Source organism: Vicia villosa, linkage group LG2, assembly GCF_029867415.1.
Source record: "Vicia villosa cultivar HV-30 ecotype Madison, WI linkage group LG2, Vvil1.0, whole genome shotgun sequence".
NCBI classification, from domain to species: domain Eukaryota; kingdom Viridiplantae; phylum Streptophyta; class Magnoliopsida; order Fabales; family Fabaceae; genus Vicia; species Vicia villosa.
The window spans coordinates 151,268,644-151,286,565 of record NC_081181.1 but is presented as its reverse complement, the minus strand read 5'-3'; the positions used below and the strand labels follow the sequence as shown (position 1 = coordinate 151,286,565).

The 17,922-nt window shown below is 34.0% G+C and overlaps 3 protein-coding genes and 1 long non-coding RNA gene across 5 annotated transcripts; 2 read left to right on the top strand and 2 right to left on the bottom strand.

Moving 5' to 3' along the window:
* Positions 1 to 543: 543 nt before the first annotated feature.
* LOC131647070 (uncharacterized) lies at positions 544 to 2,115 on the bottom strand. 2 transcript variants are annotated; one of them, XR_009297730.1, is made up of 5 exons: positions 1,658 to 2,115; positions 1,377 to 1,547; positions 1,171 to 1,280; positions 976 to 1,086; positions 544 to 872 (listed from the first exon to the last, which is right to left on the bottom strand). It is a non-coding gene; the product is annotated as an uncharacterized LOC131647070 (long non-coding RNA). The 2 variants fall into 2 exon arrangements; XR_009297729.1 differs by having other exon boundaries at positions 544 to 1,086; positions 1,658 to 2,112.
* A 723-nt stretch (positions 2,116 to 2,838) lies between these two features.
* Positions 2,839 to 5,319, top strand: LOC131647069 (endoglucanase-like). The gene is made up of 8 exons (XM_058916984.1): positions 2,839 to 3,121; positions 3,283 to 3,495; positions 3,620 to 3,820; positions 3,985 to 4,062; positions 4,165 to 4,317; positions 4,408 to 4,516; positions 4,599 to 4,765; positions 4,841 to 5,319. The coding sequence occupies exons 1-8, from the start codon at positions 2,879 to 2,881 to the stop codon at positions 5,189 to 5,191; spliced, it is 1,515 nt and encodes a 504-aa protein (XP_058772967.1). The 5' UTR covers positions 2,839 to 2,878; the 3' UTR covers positions 5,192 to 5,319.
* A 2,095-nt stretch (positions 5,320 to 7,414) lies between these two features.
* On the bottom strand, positions 7,415 to 9,309 carry LOC131647067 (protein EMBRYO DEFECTIVE 1674-like). The gene is made up of 6 exons (XM_058916983.1): positions 9,235 to 9,309; positions 9,075 to 9,143; positions 8,917 to 8,996; positions 8,684 to 8,822; positions 8,400 to 8,568; positions 7,415 to 8,282 (listed from the first exon to the last, which is right to left on the bottom strand). The coding sequence occupies exons 2-6, from the start codon at positions 9,141 to 9,143 to the stop codon at positions 7,798 to 7,800; spliced, it is 942 nt and encodes a 313-aa protein (XP_058772966.1). The 5' UTR covers positions 9,235 to 9,309; the 3' UTR covers positions 7,415 to 7,797.
* Positions 9,310 to 12,711: 3,402 nt separating this feature from the next.
* LOC131647066 (2-C-methyl-D-erythritol 2,4-cyclodiphosphate synthase, chloroplastic) lies at positions 12,712 to 14,856 on the top strand. Its single transcript, XM_058916982.1, has 3 exons — positions 12,712 to 13,152; positions 13,235 to 13,365; positions 14,274 to 14,856. The coding sequence occupies exons 1-3, from the start codon at positions 12,825 to 12,827 to the stop codon at positions 14,505 to 14,507; spliced, it is 693 nt and encodes a 230-aa protein (XP_058772965.1). The 5' UTR covers positions 12,712 to 12,824; the 3' UTR covers positions 14,508 to 14,856.
* Positions 14,857 to 17,922: the final 3,066 nt, after the last annotated feature.

The window sequence follows — 17,922 nt, the reverse complement described above, 5'->3', positions numbered from 1 at the left end:
TCGTGTATGTCTTTTTTGGTTCTTTCAAAATAATTCCTTTTCAAACATTTTTAATATGATAATCAAAAATTGAGTTTAGTTTTTTTTTATCATAAAAAAATATTATGTCATTATGAAATTTTAAAAACATCAATAATATCCTATAAAACACATACTTATTTTTGAATAATTTATACGGTATCTAAAATAAATAATATTTAATAACCCTTGTGATCTCACAGAACCTTTTTTGATCGCGAAGAAAAAACTAATAAATACAATAAATTAGGAAAAGACGAAAATAGAATATTTGGGAAATAAATGGGAGATTTGTTAGAAAAGCGCTTATTTTGAAATCAACCGAAAAATGAATTATTTGCATCAATTTACAAAATGATTTGTGCCAAATTAACACATGTTTTGTCATGCTCTATCAAGAGCCGCCTTCTATGTTCTAACCTAGTTCTTCAAATAGGTTTGTTGAGTAGTCTGTTTGATAAATATTTCACAGCAACATGTGTAATCTCTCCGAGTGAAAATGTATTGTTTTCGACAGTGGCAAAATGGAACCATAGAAACATCATTTCTCCGTATAGTTCAAAAAATATTACACAATATCAAATCAAAATAATAACAATAGAAAATTTCTTACATAATATTCATAACATTTTTAAGTTTCCGACGGTGTTGATGTACTTTCACTCTCTATAGGAAGTATTCCAAAACCATTTTATAATGACAGTTTTGCTATAGCTTCATTTGGAACAACGAAAAACGGTGTTTTTGTTTCGTGCTCAGCAGGCATTTGAGACCCTTTTGAATCAACAGTCGAGAATGGCGCACCGTGGATCATGAGAGTAGCTGCTAGCTTCATTGGTTATTGAAGGCTGGAACTGGTATAGCATATGAGTGTCATTAAAATATGAGTTCCTGATCAAAATACTATAGGTAACCGTTAGCGTAATCGGAGAAACCTATATCGAAACGAACCGCCACCTGAAATTGAAAGCATAAACAAAATCAAAATAGTACAAAGAACCGATCAATCTCTCTCATTGCCATCCTTTCTTTTTTATGGACAAGCAAACTTGTGCTTCATCATCGAACCTGCATAAACCCGCGTCAAAAAAGACAACCCGAACGCACCTACAGAAGCTAAGTGCATACACAAAGAAGACAACCCGGACGTACCTGCAGAAGCTAAGTGCATACCCTCACCAAGGGAAACCTCTGCTAATTGAGAATTTCATCTTCATTGTGATGAAATTCCAATTTCGGATTGAGTTATTTTGAACCCTTCCCTTCAACAATCAAGGAAAAGTTGAGCAAAAATCAGAATCAAACATACTTCAGAAGGAGAAAGGGAAGAAGATAGAACATAAAACATAAATAAGTACCTATAAAATTCACTCGAATTATTGTTGCTCTGCTTTATTGTGTTTGAATCTAAATAAAATTGAATTGTGCATCTGATTGATTCTTCCTGTATTTTATTGTTGCTCTGCTTTATAGTTGATATTCTTCCTGTATTTTATGGTCCAAAATATTCAACCAACGCTAGCTGATCGCTGCTTTCCATTAAAATCACAAAGAGAACCGAAATTGAATAGATCTGCGAGTGTGCAAACAAACCCTAACGCTAATTGAATGAAATAGATGAGGGAAAGATAAAGATTACCCTTTCGTTGGCATCTTTGATGGAAAGGGGAGGTTCTCTGTTCCTTTTGGCGTCGAAGATCGGATCAGAACCGAAGAATTACCTACAAATAACACACAAAATCATCAATTACATAAACTAATTAAAATTGCAAAAAGATGCCGCCGCCTGTTGCACTTTTCAGCGAAAATCGTTGTCGGAGATTGGAGAGAGAAAAGAAGAGGAAGAACGGAGGAAGAGAGAAAGGAGGGATCGTTTTTGCACTTGAAAAAGAAACAGATTTGTAAAACCGCTGTAGAAGAAGGTTGAAGGGGAAGATTGAAAGTTATGGTTGTGAATGATGAAGCATTTTCGTAACCGTCAGCGGTTTTAGGGAACGTGAATGAATGGAAGAATAAAAGGGTAGAATATGGACCAATCTCTTAACCTCCATTGAACATGGGTAGATAGTAACCGCTGAAATTTTTAACGTGAATTGAATTGATGAAGAGCATAATTTTGAGGATGCTGATGTGGAATCATGAGGGAACAGATGCTGATGTGGATAGCCTAAGAAAGTCCCAAATGGTAGACTTTTCTTATATGATAGATATAGAATTAAAACTATATCTTAATAATAGTTTTTATTGAGGAAATTTATTCCTATACATACTATTTATTTTAAAGTTCTAATGCAAAATTAATTATCATTTTGTTAATAATATATTTAACGATTTATTGGATCGAGAGAAATATTTAGAATAAGATGATAATAAATATGATTAAGAGATGGTTAAAATGACAATTAGAAAGTAACATGCAAAGACTATTTACATATGATAATCTATAACACCACTTTTCTGGATGAAAAGTTGATATTCATAAAACAAGAAAGTTAATCATAGTAGTCTTGAAGCATCACTAGCACGTAAAACAATATACATGCATGTGACGTTTCAAGGGGAATGGCAATTGTTCAAGTTTTGGTGATTAATATATACCTATACCATCTTCATGACTCAATTACTATGACTTTATTGTTATATATGAATATAATGACTAGCACACGTCAAGTTATCCCCCATTCCATACTTTATAATCTTTCTCAGACACATGCACTACTTTCTACATTCCCATCCTATTTGAGGTCGTAGTAGTTAGGCATAGTTAGGCAACGACCATGTTTCATCTCTACTATAAATACTAGCAAGTTTAGCTGAATATACATATCCTGCAGAGTTAGAAACTTATAAGAAAACCATCATGGGGTGCTGTTTGTTGATCAATGGTTTGATCTTGTTGATTGCCATGAGTAGTCAGAATGGATTATTAGCCGTGATGGATGATGAATTCATTAGTATAAATTCCTCAGCTAATTATGACTATGCAGATGCTCTTGGCAAAGCCGTCTTGTTTTTTGAAGGACAACGCTCAGGGAAGTTGCCTAAAGACCAAAGAGTGAAGTGGAGGGGAGATTCTGCACTCTCCGATGGCAAGACTCAAAATGTATATATATGTAACATGACATAAAATTTACAATTTTATATCCATAATTATATAGTTAGAGTGGTTTTGAATTAAGTGTTGCATGAGGCTCAATATGTGTTTCTTTTTATATAAATTCTTTATGAATAATCATGTGTATTATATTATATGTTCTTTGGCAGGTGAATTTGGTTGGAGGATACTACGACGCTGGTGATAATGTGAAGTTTGGATGGCCGATGTCATTTACTGTAAGCTTATTGAGTTGGGCGGCTATTGAATATGAAAGTGAGATTTCTTCGGCGAAACAACTTGATTACCTTCACAGTGCTATTCGCTGGGGTGCAAATTTTATACTTCAAGCTCACACTTCTCCAACCACACTCTTTACACAGGCATGCTTCTATATATCATATGATAATTAAGTACTTGCGTGAAAAGTTTAGGTATATGCATGGCGTGTGTTGTGTTGGCTTGCATGTTAATTATTTTTATAATCAAGTACTTTGTGATTGCTAGGTGGGAGATGGAAACGCAGATCATAGTTGTTGGGAGCGTCCAGAAGACATGGATACACCGAGAACAACTTACAAGATTGATGCTAATTCCCCAGGAACTGAGGCTGCAGCTGAGGCTGCTGCTGCTCTTTCTGCTGCTTCAATTGTCTTTAAGAAAACAGATACCAATTACTCATCCAAGCTATTAAGTCAGTCAAAATCTGTAAGCAACTCAAAGAACATGTATTATTTTCATTCGTGAATTATGATGATCAATTGGCTCTAATCTCTATGATCCATATTTATCAGGAGTTGATAATAATATTTCCACTTTGATTATATATTTAGTTTAACAAAATTAACTAATGGTTTACCAATGTTTCGCAGCTATTTGATTTTGCTGACAAGTATAGAGGCACTTACTCTGCTTCTTGCCCTTTTTACTGCTCATACTCTGGTTACCAGGTAAAATATTGTTGCTAGTAGAAAAATAACATTTCAAGACTAATAATTAATATTCATAGATCACATATTTATGACTTTGAATTCTAAATTATGTACAAAAAGGATGAACTGTTATGGGCTGCTTCTTGGCTACACAAGGCCAGTGGAGAAAGCAAGTACTTACAATACATCATAAACAACCAAGGTTGGAGCCAAGCAGTGTCTGAGTTCAGCTGGGATAACAAATTTGTTGGAGCTCAAACATTACTAACACAGGTCTTTATATTCATAACAAAATCGCATTCTTGTAGTAAACATAGTGCAAAAGAAAAAATCAACTTGTTAATTATAATCGTTTTTCTCCAGGAGTTCTATGGCGGAAAGAAGGACTTAGCCAAAATTCAAAGTGACGGTGAATCATTTATATGTGCATTGATGCCAGGAAGTAGCTCTCAACAGATCAAAACTACTCCTGGTATATATATACATATATGTTATATTTAATCATTTATATGTGCATTGATGCTGCATTAGCCTATTATTTATCGTTAATTCAGGTGGGCTTCTATATATTAGAGATAGTAGTAATTTGCAATATACCACTACCTCAACCATGGTGCTATTCATTTTCTCCAAAATCTTAAACAAAAATCATATTGATGGAATCCACTGTGGCTCTGCCAAATTCTCCCCCTCTCAGATTAGAGCCTTTGCAAAATCACAGGTACATTATATTAAAGCGAGTTGTTGATTTCTTAATTTCGGTTCATAACTAAAAATGATTATTTACATTACATAGGTTGACTACATACTAGGAAACAATCCTATGAAGATGTCATACATGGTTGGATATGGGAGTAAATATCCGAAGCAACTACATCACAGAGGTTCTTCCATTCCTTCGATCAAATCTCACCCGGCTAAAGTGGGTTGCAATGATGGCCAATCAAACTATTTCTCTTCCTCTAATCCAAATCCTAATACTCATGTTGGTGCTATTGTTGGAGGACCAAATTCTAATGACCAATACAATGATGCAAGATCTGATTACTCTCATGCGGAACCTACCACATATATGAATGCTGCTTTTGTAGGTTCTGTTGCAGCTTTGCTTGCTGAAACTAAAACTGAGACTCTGCAATTTTCCTAAATTGTTCATGCCAATGGTTAAGAAAACTTAAAAATACTGAATAGCTGTTATTAATTATCATAACAAGTTAATAAGTTAAATAATTTGTATGAAGTCCATACTGGGACTTTTATATTGTATAATATAAAAATAATTAAAGATATGTAATTTCTATTATGTCACTTAATTTATGTTACATCTTCAAATGAACAAGTTATTTAAAATGACACCCAAATTGGACGGAGACTAAAATTCTGAAAAATATTGAAAATGTAAGGACCAAATAGCTAGTTTTTAAAATGGATTGAAAGTTTAAAAATGAAAATATGGACCAAAAATATATTTAAACTTTCTTGTCTTAGTCTATTTATAAGATCAAAATTCCAGAGTCCCCGTGCATGCAAAATTTCAGCAATGGCCTCTTTTAACTTTCCACAAACATCTTCCAAGTCAAAGTATTCAAACACATTAATCTGGCACCTATTATGTGGAAATTTCGTTACAAATCTTCAAGGTAACAGAACTGTAGTCGGTCGCAAGGCTGGGTAACAGAATTGTAGTCGGTTGCAAGGCTGGATACTAAAATTTCAAAAAAAAAAAAAAAAAACAGAACTGTGCAATGGCAAAATCACTAGCCATCACAGCTTTGCATTCCCTTCATTCCACTTATGCATACACCAACATGAGCAGATTGAATCATGCCTACATCATTTGGCTCCATCACCAATACTAAGGATTGTTTTCTCTGTACCTTTCTTGACCATACTTATGACCTGCAAGCAGAAATAGTAAATGGATATTGGCATGATTTCATAAGCCAACTAAAACCAAATCCTACTAGACAGTAACGTTCAACGCTTCTAACTTTACCATAAATATAATCAAGGTTAGATTTCTTGAGAATTGAAACAGTAACTATACATATAAACAAAAAATCTATATAAGGAAACAACTCCATATAACAAGTTTTCGGTTTTGCTAGGTATGGTTCTTGCATCTTTTACAATATGGAAGCGTGAAAGTTCCAGGAACCTCACATTTGACAAACGAGAAAACCAGCAAGACAGGGAACTGTGTGGTGATGAAGCTGGAAGCCATGCCTTAAATCATCCTGCTTGTTTGCTAGCTTTTCGAGTTGTTTCATTCTCTTCTCTTTTGGCGTCGCTAATTGCCAAACTCCATGTTAGCCGTGGCGTAACATTTTACTATTACACTCAGTGAGTATTCCCATTTTGTTATCATCTACCTTTTGTGTATTTGGTTTATTCAGTCCTTTCATGCTTACTGCAGTGCCATAGAATTGGTGAATAGGGTAGACACTATTTATAATTTATTCAGAACACTATTACTCAATATTTCATTTGAAAGGCAGATTAAAAATGATGTTTGGTCTTCCTCCCATTTATTCTCATCTGATCTCACAATTAACTCCACATTTGTTTGACATGTTGTTTGGACTTTGGATGGTCCAAAGCTTCAAAATGGTAACTATATTTTCCTTCATTTCATAAATACTAAATGTTTCTAAATGAAAGTCATGTAATGATATTCTTTTTTTTTTCCTTCTATCTATGTCACAAAATCTAATTACTCTTCTAATTGGTTTTTTTCCTTCATTTCAGCAAGAAGGCTATTAAAAAAACTCAATATAAAATCAAACTTCTCAAGAACAGGAGAGAAATAATTGTAAAACAACTAAGAAAAGATTTGGTTGAGCTAATAGAAGATGGTTACAAAGAAGTTGTTATTCTTAACCGGATAATTTATCGATAAAAGCATTAATATTAACTTTGATTGATATTATGAATATGAGTGAGTAATAACTTTTGTCAAAATTTCAGGTTGATCAGTTAATGACAAATGAAAGTTTGGCAGAAACATATGAATTGTTAGACAACTTCTGTCAACTTATCCTAACACGACACTCCTACATTCGGAGGCACAGGTACAAATTGTTTCCTGCCTTCTTTTCAAAATGAAAGCAAAAGCATCACATTGCAAATTTAATCCTATTATACTCTCCAAATTAAGTATGGGTCAATCTTCTAAAACCAGGGATTGTCCAAATGATATAAAAGAAGCAATTTCTAGTCTTATATTTGCATCTGCAAGATGTGGGAATATTCCTGAACTATTTGTCCTCAGAAAATTGTTTGAAAACCGTTATGGTGAACATTTTGTAACTACTTCCGCAGAGCTATTTCCTGAGAATCATGTAAACAAACAGGTACTTTTTTTCTTCTTAGTAAAATTCTATGCAATTTAACATTTGTTATTAATAATGATTAGTAAAATTCAACAAAACCAGAGTTAACTACCAGAGTCCTAGATGTGTAACATGCCCTAAATTCAACAAGCCAAAACAGGGGCAAGTAAAAAGAAGAAAACTCTAAAACTAATAAAATAAGCTTTCCTCAGGCACCAATTATAACATTCTAAAGGCCTTCAAATCCTAGGACAACTACACCTACCTTTATATCTTACAAAACAAGCAAAATAATTGCTCAGTTAGGATAAAAATCCAACAGAATAATTGTAAACAACTCATTTTTTATAATAATAATGTAACCTAGAGGATCTTCTATCAAGAGAAGGTATAATATTTTTACTTCAACTTTCCCATCCTTTTAAAGCATTATGTGACTATTTTTGGCAATGCTTCTTGTCACCCTTCTAAATGAGTTACCAGGATCCTCTATAATCTTCTGCTTGAGACGTTTATTATTCTCCTTGTGGTCACTAGATAACTTCAATTTCTTCGGGTGATGTGGAGACTTGACACTGCTTTGCTCCAAGACAGGATCAAATTCAAACACACCCATCTTAGATTGGCTACTTTCACGTGTAGTAACACTTGAAACACCATTTTCACCATTATTAATCACGTCAACCTGCGGCTGAGACATCCTAAGATTCCCGGCATTGTCGTCATCCTCAGCTTCCTTAGCTTTGTGCGATGTCACGTCAGCTGTCTTTTTGTGGATTGAAGCATTCGAGTCGTCAAAATCTGAGACTTTATTTTCACCATTATAAGCCTCCTCAACCTGTGGATGAGACAACTTATGACTCGCAATATTATCATTACCTTCCGTTTCCTGCAAAGTTTCATCTGCTGTTTTTTGGCAGGAAGAAGCATTTGAGTCATCAACATTTGTGAACTCATTTTCACCATTATAAATCTCGTCAACTTGTGGTTGAGACAACTTAAAGCTCGTAACATTCTTGTTACCTTGAGCTTTCATAGCTTCCTGTGAAGTATCATCAATTGTTTCTTTGTGGGAAGAAGCATTTGAAACATCAAAATCATTAACTTTATCCATATAATCACATTCATTTCCTAAATGTGCAGACAATTTTTTCCAATCGTGTGGAAATCCAATTGAGAAACGTTGGCATACCTGTTGAATGACATTGGATATTTCCTAAACTTCATTCGCTGCCACTTAACGAAACATACTAGTTCTAATTGTATAAAAGTTACAAGAGGAATGAGAAAGAAAAAGGGTACAATACCTGAGAAGGAAAACCATTTTGTAATGTACGAGAGGAGTTAATGAAACCGCGGAAGCCTACGACGATGCCATCATCGGTCTCTACAACATTGGGTTCATGTACCTTTACAATCACAGATGAAACAAACATTCTTTCTCCCCTAAATGCATCAGTAATTGTAATAATTAATTACTCAAACATAACATAGAAGCAATTAAAACCTAAAATTGAAAATTGAAATTGAAAAAAATTACGGCGTTGAAGCAATGCCAGCAAGAGCAAAACCGTTGCAGTGGTTGAGGGGCTTGACAAGCCACCATTCGTGTAAGAAAACCTAACAAAACAAGAAAATAGATTGACGAGTTGGTGAAGAAAAAGAAAGAATAGAGAAGAGAGAATGGGAAATAAATACCGGTTTAGATTTGAAGATTGAGTTGGAGAGAGGTGTGATGTTTGACCGTATTGGTGTGTTCAAAGCCATCTTTAACAGTGTCAAGAACAAACAGTTTAACTATGCGAAAATTGAATGAAACAACGATTGGGAGGAAATGAGTGAAACGATTTGTAGTTACTTTCGTTGATTTGGAGAATTTCCCGCGCTCACCATCGCATTTTCTCTTCCCTCTCTTCTCTTTTTTAGTCTTACTCTAGTAATTAGTATGTCTCTACCCTCCTTAATTACTCTTTCAGCAATGCTATATTTACACTTAATTTATGACACCGTATTGTATACTACACCGTAACATTATTACTTTGGTTTATTTTGGTATGACTCAAGTTTCAAAACATGTAAAAATAATGAAATAAAATAAAAAGTAGAATGTATAGTATATAAATACGGTGTTAATGTAAAAATGGGTGTAATTATATCATTTCTGTTACTCTTTTCTTCTTCTCTCTCTTTTTTTTTTCTACTTTTTTTTTAATGAATTTCTTTTGCCACGCTGCTTAATTTTTTTTTTCCTTTGTTTCCGTAGGTGTACATTCAGAAGTCCTTTTTTTTTTTGTCAGAAATTGAATTATTTTGGAGGTGTATCTACAAAAATATTTTAAACTAGTGGACCTTGAGAAAAATATAAATTAATTCAATTCAAATTTTTTTCCGTAGGTGCATCTACGAAATGACAATGTTTCTCAGACCGTGTTGAACTATATTTTTCACGAGGTCAAACGAGGTGAAGTTATAGGTTCCGATAGCATAAAGTGCGGTTGTACTATTTCCAAAACGTATGGTCTCCCGCGTGCGTGTGTTATTGCTAAAAAGATAAATCTAGGTGAAGCAATAAGAATGAACGAAGTTATCTCTCATTGGAAAAGACGTAGTTTTAATGATGATGGTTGCATCGAACAAGAAAAATTGAATATATCTATTACTTCTTAATTGGAAGCGATACAAGAGAGATTTTCGAAGGCCGATGACAACATGAAACTCCACATCAAAGAACAATTGCATAAGTTTGGATATTGCGAAACAACCGACATGAAACAACATTCTCAACTAGTTAAGACAAAGGGTGCTTCGAAGAAATTAAAGCCCACACCGAATGACAACTGGACTACACAGGCTCCTTCATATTGTGAGCACGTCGATAAAAATTTTCTCAACTCACCGACTCCTAAATCTCAAAAATCTCAAACAAGTTCAAACAAATGAGCTCGTCTAAGCAAACCACCTCTGACACCTATTCCACCGAAAATTCCAATCATCCAAGAGATGCCTATTCCACCGAAAATTCCACATCAAAGAGATGCTGGTTTTTATGTACAAATACATTGAGCGGTTCGTCGATGTTGCGGGGGACAGTAATTGCGATTAACGGGCCCTCCCGGGGTTGCTTGGTAATGGAAAGGATATCCATACTCTTGCCCGTCATCAGCTTATCCAAGAGTTGAAGACGCATAAATACTCGTAAACACGGTTATATGGAGAGGAAGTTAACTTTGAAGCGGTTAACAAAGCTCTTGTTCCTTGGTTGGACGCTTACGCACCGGTGTCAAAAGGGATAAATGGGGCATCTTATTGCATGCGCCTATGATAGGATTTGCATTGACTTAACGCATTATGGTTTTTCGGAAACATTTCCTCCCTACGCAACGCACCACCAACAAATCTAAAAGATCACATCATGTGTATTGGATGGATTTCAAAATCGAATCATTTTGTGCAAGTTTACTTGAAACTAGGATGCCACGTACCACCTACATCCCCGGAATGGACGCTTCATCATATCGAAGATGCCAAGACGTGGCCGAATCTTTTTGTTGATAGGATGCACGAATTCGAAAGTTTGAACAACATCAAAAAAGAATCGAATATGGAAAAGTCAAAATTGGAATCACCAATTGATTTAGCCGGCGAAAGTTCTTTTAATGTGTTTTGTAGTTTCAAAGTTTAATATATGCACTCTTTAACATTGCAATATAATCATTTTTTGTCAATTATAAATTCTAATGGAAGGTTTAGTATGTGTTTATGTCTTATTAAATTCTAGACTGCATTATGATTCTGTTATGCTAAATAAACTAACGGGGAAAATTCCGTAGATGTATCTACGGAAGGTTCAAAATTTGCAAATTATGGGTTTTTTTTCGTAGATACACCTAAGAAAAAAAAATCTAGCTTCATTCCGTGGATATACCTACGGAACTTTCTGTGACAGAAAATGGATGGTCCATATTCACCTAATTTTCCTATAAATTTGGGGCCTCTAATGTTGTATTTCACACAAACACAAATATGTCTCGATATGAGTACGTCCGTTGGTATGTCGCAAGTGTCTCATACTTCAACGGTAGAACACCCTGGCGGACGTTTAAACTCAACGACTACACCTTGCTCGATGTTATCATTGACGGAATCCACTACCGCCTACCTTACGGTGACAAACAAAAGGTTGTGAAGCTCGAGTATCGTTCACCTTCATTTGACAACGGAGGGAACGTCGTTCACAACAAATTTGAGCTCAAGAGCCGAGCAGATATTTTGGCGATATGGCAAACGTATTTCGATTTCGAAGAGAAAATCTCACTCGAGTTCGTAGCGACGGTACAAAGAACGGTCGAGCAAATCTTAGAGATGTGCAAGTGCCCACCAGGCTATTGAAATGTAATGTTTAATTTGCTGTTAAAATTATCGATGTAATGCCGATTTTAATCTATGAATGTTGTTTTTATCGTTGCAAATGTTGTTTTTATCGTTGCAAATGTTGTATTTATCGTTGCAAATATTTGGTTTATTCCGTAGATATACTTAAGAAAGTTTTCCCCATATATATCTACGGAAGGTTTTCACACAAATGTAAAAAAGAAAATACTTTCGAAAATACATCTACGAAAACAGAGAAACAATTTTAAAATCACACATGGTGCATAAGAAACCCAAAAGGAGTGATGAGTTCTCTTTTTTTTCTTTCTTATCTCTATATTTTAAACAATTACTTGAATTTCAAAATTATAATTAGGTCTCTAAACTTAATGTTTTTATAATTAAATCTTTCCATACAACTTGACAAACTGTTCAGAATAACAATATAATTGAACGATCTAATTACAAAAATTATATTTATTCAAAGGAAGGTTTAACTCAGGGGGCATTAAATTAAAAATAATTATTAGTTTAATTAAAATATTGAAAACAAAAACATTAATATTATTTAAAAATAAATAAGTACCATTTTTTAACAACGGAAAATTTTATCATTTACTTGTAATATATATTATATCTTTGGATTATTTAACGTATATATAACAAATTACTTTTTATTCATTTCTTCTAAATAAAATAAAATAAAGTATTTAATAGTGTCAACCAATTTTTGTCTAAATTTATTTTATTTCTTTAAAAAAATGTAATACTTTATATTTATTTCATAAAATATAATTTTTGTGCAAGAGTAATTTCACAATTTTGAATATAAAATATATATCACATCATACCATCTCATATCAAATACATAAGATATAGGTCTATTACCCCTCTGTCATATATTTACCTAATTCTTTTTCATATAATAATGTTTAAATACAATGTATTACAGAAACAAAAATGACAGAATATACCCAATTCCGTGCCGCTCAAACAATTCTTAAATAAATCACAGTGTGTGAACTCTGAAAAATCGTTACTTGTCACCGTTTCACAGTCTTCTTAATTTCAACAACTATGGCTGCATCCGCTTCTTCTTTAACATCGCTCTCCTTCTCCTTCCCATTCTCCATATCTACCAAATCTTCTCCCCCAATTCCATTCTCTTGTTCTTTCCCTTGCAATCTCCATCTCAAGTCACCCCGGATCGTCTCAGTCTCCGGAGCTGTAACTCCCACCACCTCTGTTGAAATTGACAAATCCCCAATCTCCGCCACTCCTAGCAAGGTTCTTCCGTTTCGGGTTGGGCATGGATTTGACCTTCATCGATTGGAACCCGGTTATCCCTTGATTATTGGTGGAATTAACATACCTCATGATAGAGGTTGCGAGGCTCATTCTGATGGTAAGTAATTCTATCTACACACCCCCTTTTTATTCTTTCTACCATCCTTCAATAAATACTCATTTGGATTCTTCAATTACAGGGGATGTTTTGCTTCACTGCGTGGTTGATGCAATTTTAGGTGCTTTAGGTCTTCCTGATATAGGACAGATTTTTCCTGATAATGATCCTAAGTGGAAGGGTTGTGACTCTTCCGTCTTTGTCCATGAATCTGTGAGTACCTAACTTTCTGCTTTATTTTCTTCATTCAAATCTGATTTAGGTATTAGTGTTGCTTGAATTTAGTTTTATTTTTGGAATCAATTAATAGGCCACCAAGTGTTTGTTATAATGATTTGCATGTTCTTTCACAAATCGTGTTCCCATTTTTAAGGGACACAAATTTACATCTCACAAACAACCAGCAGCCATTGTATTTACTTCAACATACACACACGCCACACCTCACATCTGCAATATGCTTATATTATTATTAATATTTTCTAAGAAATAGTTATGTAGCAGTGACACCTCAGAAAAACAGTGTATCTGTGATCGTGTCACCAATACTTGTGATTACATTTAATTTATTCATTTTTTCAAATTATTACCGGTATCACCGTGCCAGTGTCGGTATCGTGTTCAGGGTGTCCGTGCTTCATAAATTCCTATTCAATCTAGATACTGCTGACATGCGAAGTGCGAAGTGCGACTTCCTAGTTCTTATTCTAAACAGTTCAGATACAATGCATATCTGAAGAGTGAAATCCTATTCTAACAAGTTCTATTTATTTAAGCTGAGATAGACCAAAAAGTAGAAACTAAGTTCAAGGGTATTACGGTAAGAAAAAAAAACTTTTTAACTGTACTCAGAAGTGAGATAGTGCTTTATCAGGCAGTTATGTAACAGGGTAATTGATAGTGCCTCTAATCCAAACAAAAATTTCTCTGTTATTGAATAGAGTAATTTATCAATTATTCAATTGCATTTGCTTTGTGTTTTTTTTTACCTGTGATGGTCATACGTGGAAAATTATACTTGGTTGTTGAAAGTGTTTCTCTAGATTATGATTAAAGACAACATTGTACCAATACCTGATACTTAATAGGGTATCTTCTAATCTGTTATAGTTTTATTACAGGTCAGGCTTATGCATGAGGCTGGTTATGATATTGGAAATTTAGATGCTACATTGATACTTCAGAGGCCGAAACTAAGCCCACACAAGGATGCTATCAAGGCCAACTTATCTGCACTTCTTGGAGTTGACTCATCCGTGGTAAATATAAAAGCAAAAACTCATGAAAAGGTTGACAGCCTTGGAGAAAACAGAAGTATAGCAGCTCACACAGTTGTTCTTCTAATGAAGAAATGATGGTAGAATCTGGAAATATCGGTACTTGAAAGAATAATGATTCATAAAATCACGGAAAACATAATAAATTATGCTTTATTGGCTACTTGTATATTGGGTCCTTGATATAATGTTTTGGCGGAAATTGATATATGTAGCCGACTCCATTTAGTGGATTAAGGTTTTGTTGTTGTATACTTTATTGGCTAGTGGCTACTTGTATACTACCGCGTTTATACAAAATCTTATAGATTATTTGGATGTACTGCTAATCATTGGTGTAACTCTTATTTCAGAACTTGTAACCAATTTGGTTTGTGTATCATTGTTTTAATGCTTGTCAGAATTTGCTTCCATTTTGGTTGCAGTATATTTTTGGTGTTAAAAGGGACACTATTGCTTTAATAAATTATCGAATTAAAAATTTAATTAATCTTATTCCTTAATTCAATCACTAATTAATTAACTACCTTAATTAATTGATCAATAATAATGTGCTAAGCCGTATTCCTTAATTCAATCACTAATTAATTAACTACCTTAATTAATTGATCAATAATAATGTGCTAAGCCGCAGCCTTAAGCTCGCAAAGTCTAAATAGCCTAACTTGTGGGCATGTGAAGGCACATGCACATGACTAAGATATAAGACCTATTTGGATCAATATTTAGAAGTCAGTTATGATTATCATAAACCAGCTCCATTTGTCCAAATGAGCAGTTAACTTGGATAGAACTGTTTTTAAATTAAAACTATTTAGTTTAGTCAAAAAAATAAAATTAAAACTATTTAGTTGAAAAACAAGCATGTACTGTATCAGCTCCATTATGTGTGGAAGGCATGAGTGGCACTAGGGGTGTGCAAAATATCCGGTTTTGATGTCCAAATCCATAACCAAACCTAAACCACTTTTAAATATCCGGATATAGTTGAATGGTTATTAACCGGTTTAGTTATTAATGGTTTGGTTATCCATTCATATAATCCGGATATAGTTAAATGGTTATTAACCGGTTAAATTATTTTGGATTCGGTTATAATCCGGTTATTATCCAAATCCAAATATTTTAATTTTCAAAATATTAATTTTTATTTGAAAAAAAATATTTTCGGAAAAAATAATTTTCAAAACCGGTTATATAATCATAACCAAATTTATAACCGATTTTATAACCAGTTTTAATTAAAATGTGGTTATGGTTATAAATCCAAACCATTTAAATGGTTTTAAAATGGTTATCGTTTGGTTTTTGAAAATAACCAACCATGCACACCCCTAAGTGGCATCGTTATTTTTCGTGGCTTTTAAAAGTTGAGGCACAATTATCTATTGACCAAAACTCTTTTCAAGTTATTCTATAACAGAAAAAGTCAGTGTTTTAACTTTCATAAATTGGTAAAAAAATGAAAAAAATTGTAAGACTAACGAACAAAACTGGTCTAATTAGAGACCGAATAGTTTGGAATTTGGATGCAACAATTGGACCGAATTTGAAGTCTATTTCGTAACTAACCACGATTTTTTTTTTTTTTGGCTTTATACCACCGGTTTAGTCCGGTTCGGGGGCGAGTTCTGGCATCAAGTGGTTTCATCCCCCTCCCGATCGCAGTTGCGGGGGATCGAATCGTGGTTCTCCCTACCAAGTCCAGCGCCAATCACCACTGAACCAACTAACGATTGGTAACTAACCACGAATTTGAATTGCACATTTCTTATTCGTTTTATACAAAATTTATTTATCCCACAACAATCTCGACCTCGAGATACTAAATGAGTTTACTAGGAATTATATTTTCATAATGATGTCTATGGTTAATAGCACAAATATGGTTCAAGTTGAAAAGGAGTTAATAAGGAAAAAACAGTAATTTAAGTGTTGTAACCGATTACATTTATAAATAAAAATTAATAAAGTTGAAAATATGTGATTTTGTTGAGGGTGTAATCGGGTTACATATTTGCAGTAACCTGTCATCACTGTTGTATCTTTTAATTATTGAAACAACTGTAATCGATTACAAGTTTAGCGTAATCAATTACAGACAGTTAAATTTTTAGTTTTGACTTTGTTACTTGTATCCTAAGTTATTGTAACTTTTTGTATATATACCTAAGGGGTATCACAATCAATGGTTATTGCAAATGATAATTCTCACCCTCAATTATACTTTCTTTAAATCTCTCTCATTTTGTCCCTCTCCACACTCAATTACTCCATTTTCACCAACTTTGTGATTTCAAGTTCTAACATTTGGCATCAAGAGTCTGGTTCGATCCACCAAACACCTAATGTGCAACATGAATTCAGTCTCAATCAAATAATCCATATAAACCTACTCATCTTTGATGCAAAGAATTATGACAAATGGTGCAAGCAAATGAAGGTGTTATTTGATTACCAAGATGTTCTTGAAGTGATCAAGAATGAGGTGAGTCCTCTTGTCGAAGGTGCAACAGATGCACAATGAGCTACACATAAGGAAGAAAAGAAAAAAGATTTCAAGACACTGTTTTTAATCCATCACTGCGTTGATACATATAATTTCGAGAAAGTTGGTGATTGTGAATCATCGAAACAAGCGTGGAAAATCTTGGAGAAGGCACACACAGTGGCTGACAAAGAAAAGGCGGTGAAGTTACAAATTCACAAACGTCAATTTGAATTGATTCAATCGGAGGAAAAGGAGACATCGATTTCACAACGAGAATTACTTGATTTAGGAACCAAGTAAAGACACATGGAGAAACAATCATGGAGCAGTGTGTTATCGCAAAAATCTTGCATTAACTACTACTTCTGACTTTGCTTTTTGTAGCCATACTTCCAACGTTCCTTTTGTCAGACACACATACTAGTCTAGTTAGTATTTTCATCATTTGCATTCTTTTGGACTCATACTTTATGTAATGCTTTGATCATCAGAGTTTCCAGCGTTTGGTGCATATCAGAACTTCAGCGCTTCATCCTTTGGAAGTTCTTCAGAGCGTGATACCTTTAGAGCTTCAAAACTTGCTTCTGCTTGTCATGATCTGATGTGGCCATCCAGAACATCTGGGTCAGAGCATCTGAAGGCTAATGTAGTGCATACTCTTTTGTACTTTTCCTGAAATGGAAAACACAATTTATTAGAGTACCACATTGTCTTATACAAAATTCATATATAATGTTATCATCAAAATTAGAAAACATTATCAGAACATTTCATGTTCTAACAACAACAAGATTCAATAACATAGTCGTAGCAATTAAGGGATAGAAGGATCTTACAATGATGAGCAAAGATGAGCTACAAAGCTCTCTTGAGGCTTATGAGCGAAGACAAGAAGTCAAAAGGAAGATGTCCCATGAAGAGTAAAGAGAATTTTCAAAATTTTGGTGGAAGAGAGTCCCAAAGTTCCAAGAATTCGGATTGTCAAAAGGGTGAGAGTAGTTG

Coding starts and splice junctions, on each gene's coding strand:
- LOC131647067 (XM_058916983.1), bottom strand. CDS start 9,143: ATGGCTTTGAACACACCAATACGGTCAAACATCACACCTCTCTCCAAC. Junction 8,997..9,074: donor CAATCTTCAAATCTAAACCG/GTATTTATTTCC, acceptor TTGTTTTGTTAG/GTTTTCTTACACGAATGGTG. Junction 8,283..8,399: donor GGAAGCTATGAAAGCTCAAG/GTAACAAGAATG, acceptor GCCAAAAAACAG/CAGATGAAACTTTGCAGGAA.
- LOC131647066 (XM_058916982.1), top strand. CDS start 12,825: ATGGCTGCATCCGCTTCTTCTTTAACATCGCTCTCCTTCTCCTTCCCA. Junction 13,153..13,234: donor TTGCGAGGCTCATTCTGATG/GTAAGTAATTCT, acceptor CTTCAATTACAG/GGGATGTTTTGCTTCACTGC. Junction 13,366..14,273: donor CCGTCTTTGTCCATGAATCT/GTGAGTACCTAA, acceptor GTTTTATTACAG/GTCAGGCTTATGCATGAGGC.
- LOC131647069 (XM_058916984.1), top strand. CDS start 2,879: ATGGGGTGCTGTTTGTTGATCAATGGTTTGATCTTGTTGATTGCCATG. Junction 4,063..4,164: donor GCTCATACTCTGGTTACCAG/GTAAAATATTGT, acceptor ATGTACAAAAAG/GATGAACTGTTATGGGCTGC. Junction 4,318..4,407: donor CTCAAACATTACTAACACAG/GTCTTTATATTC, acceptor GTTTTTCTCCAG/GAGTTCTATGGCGGAAAGAA.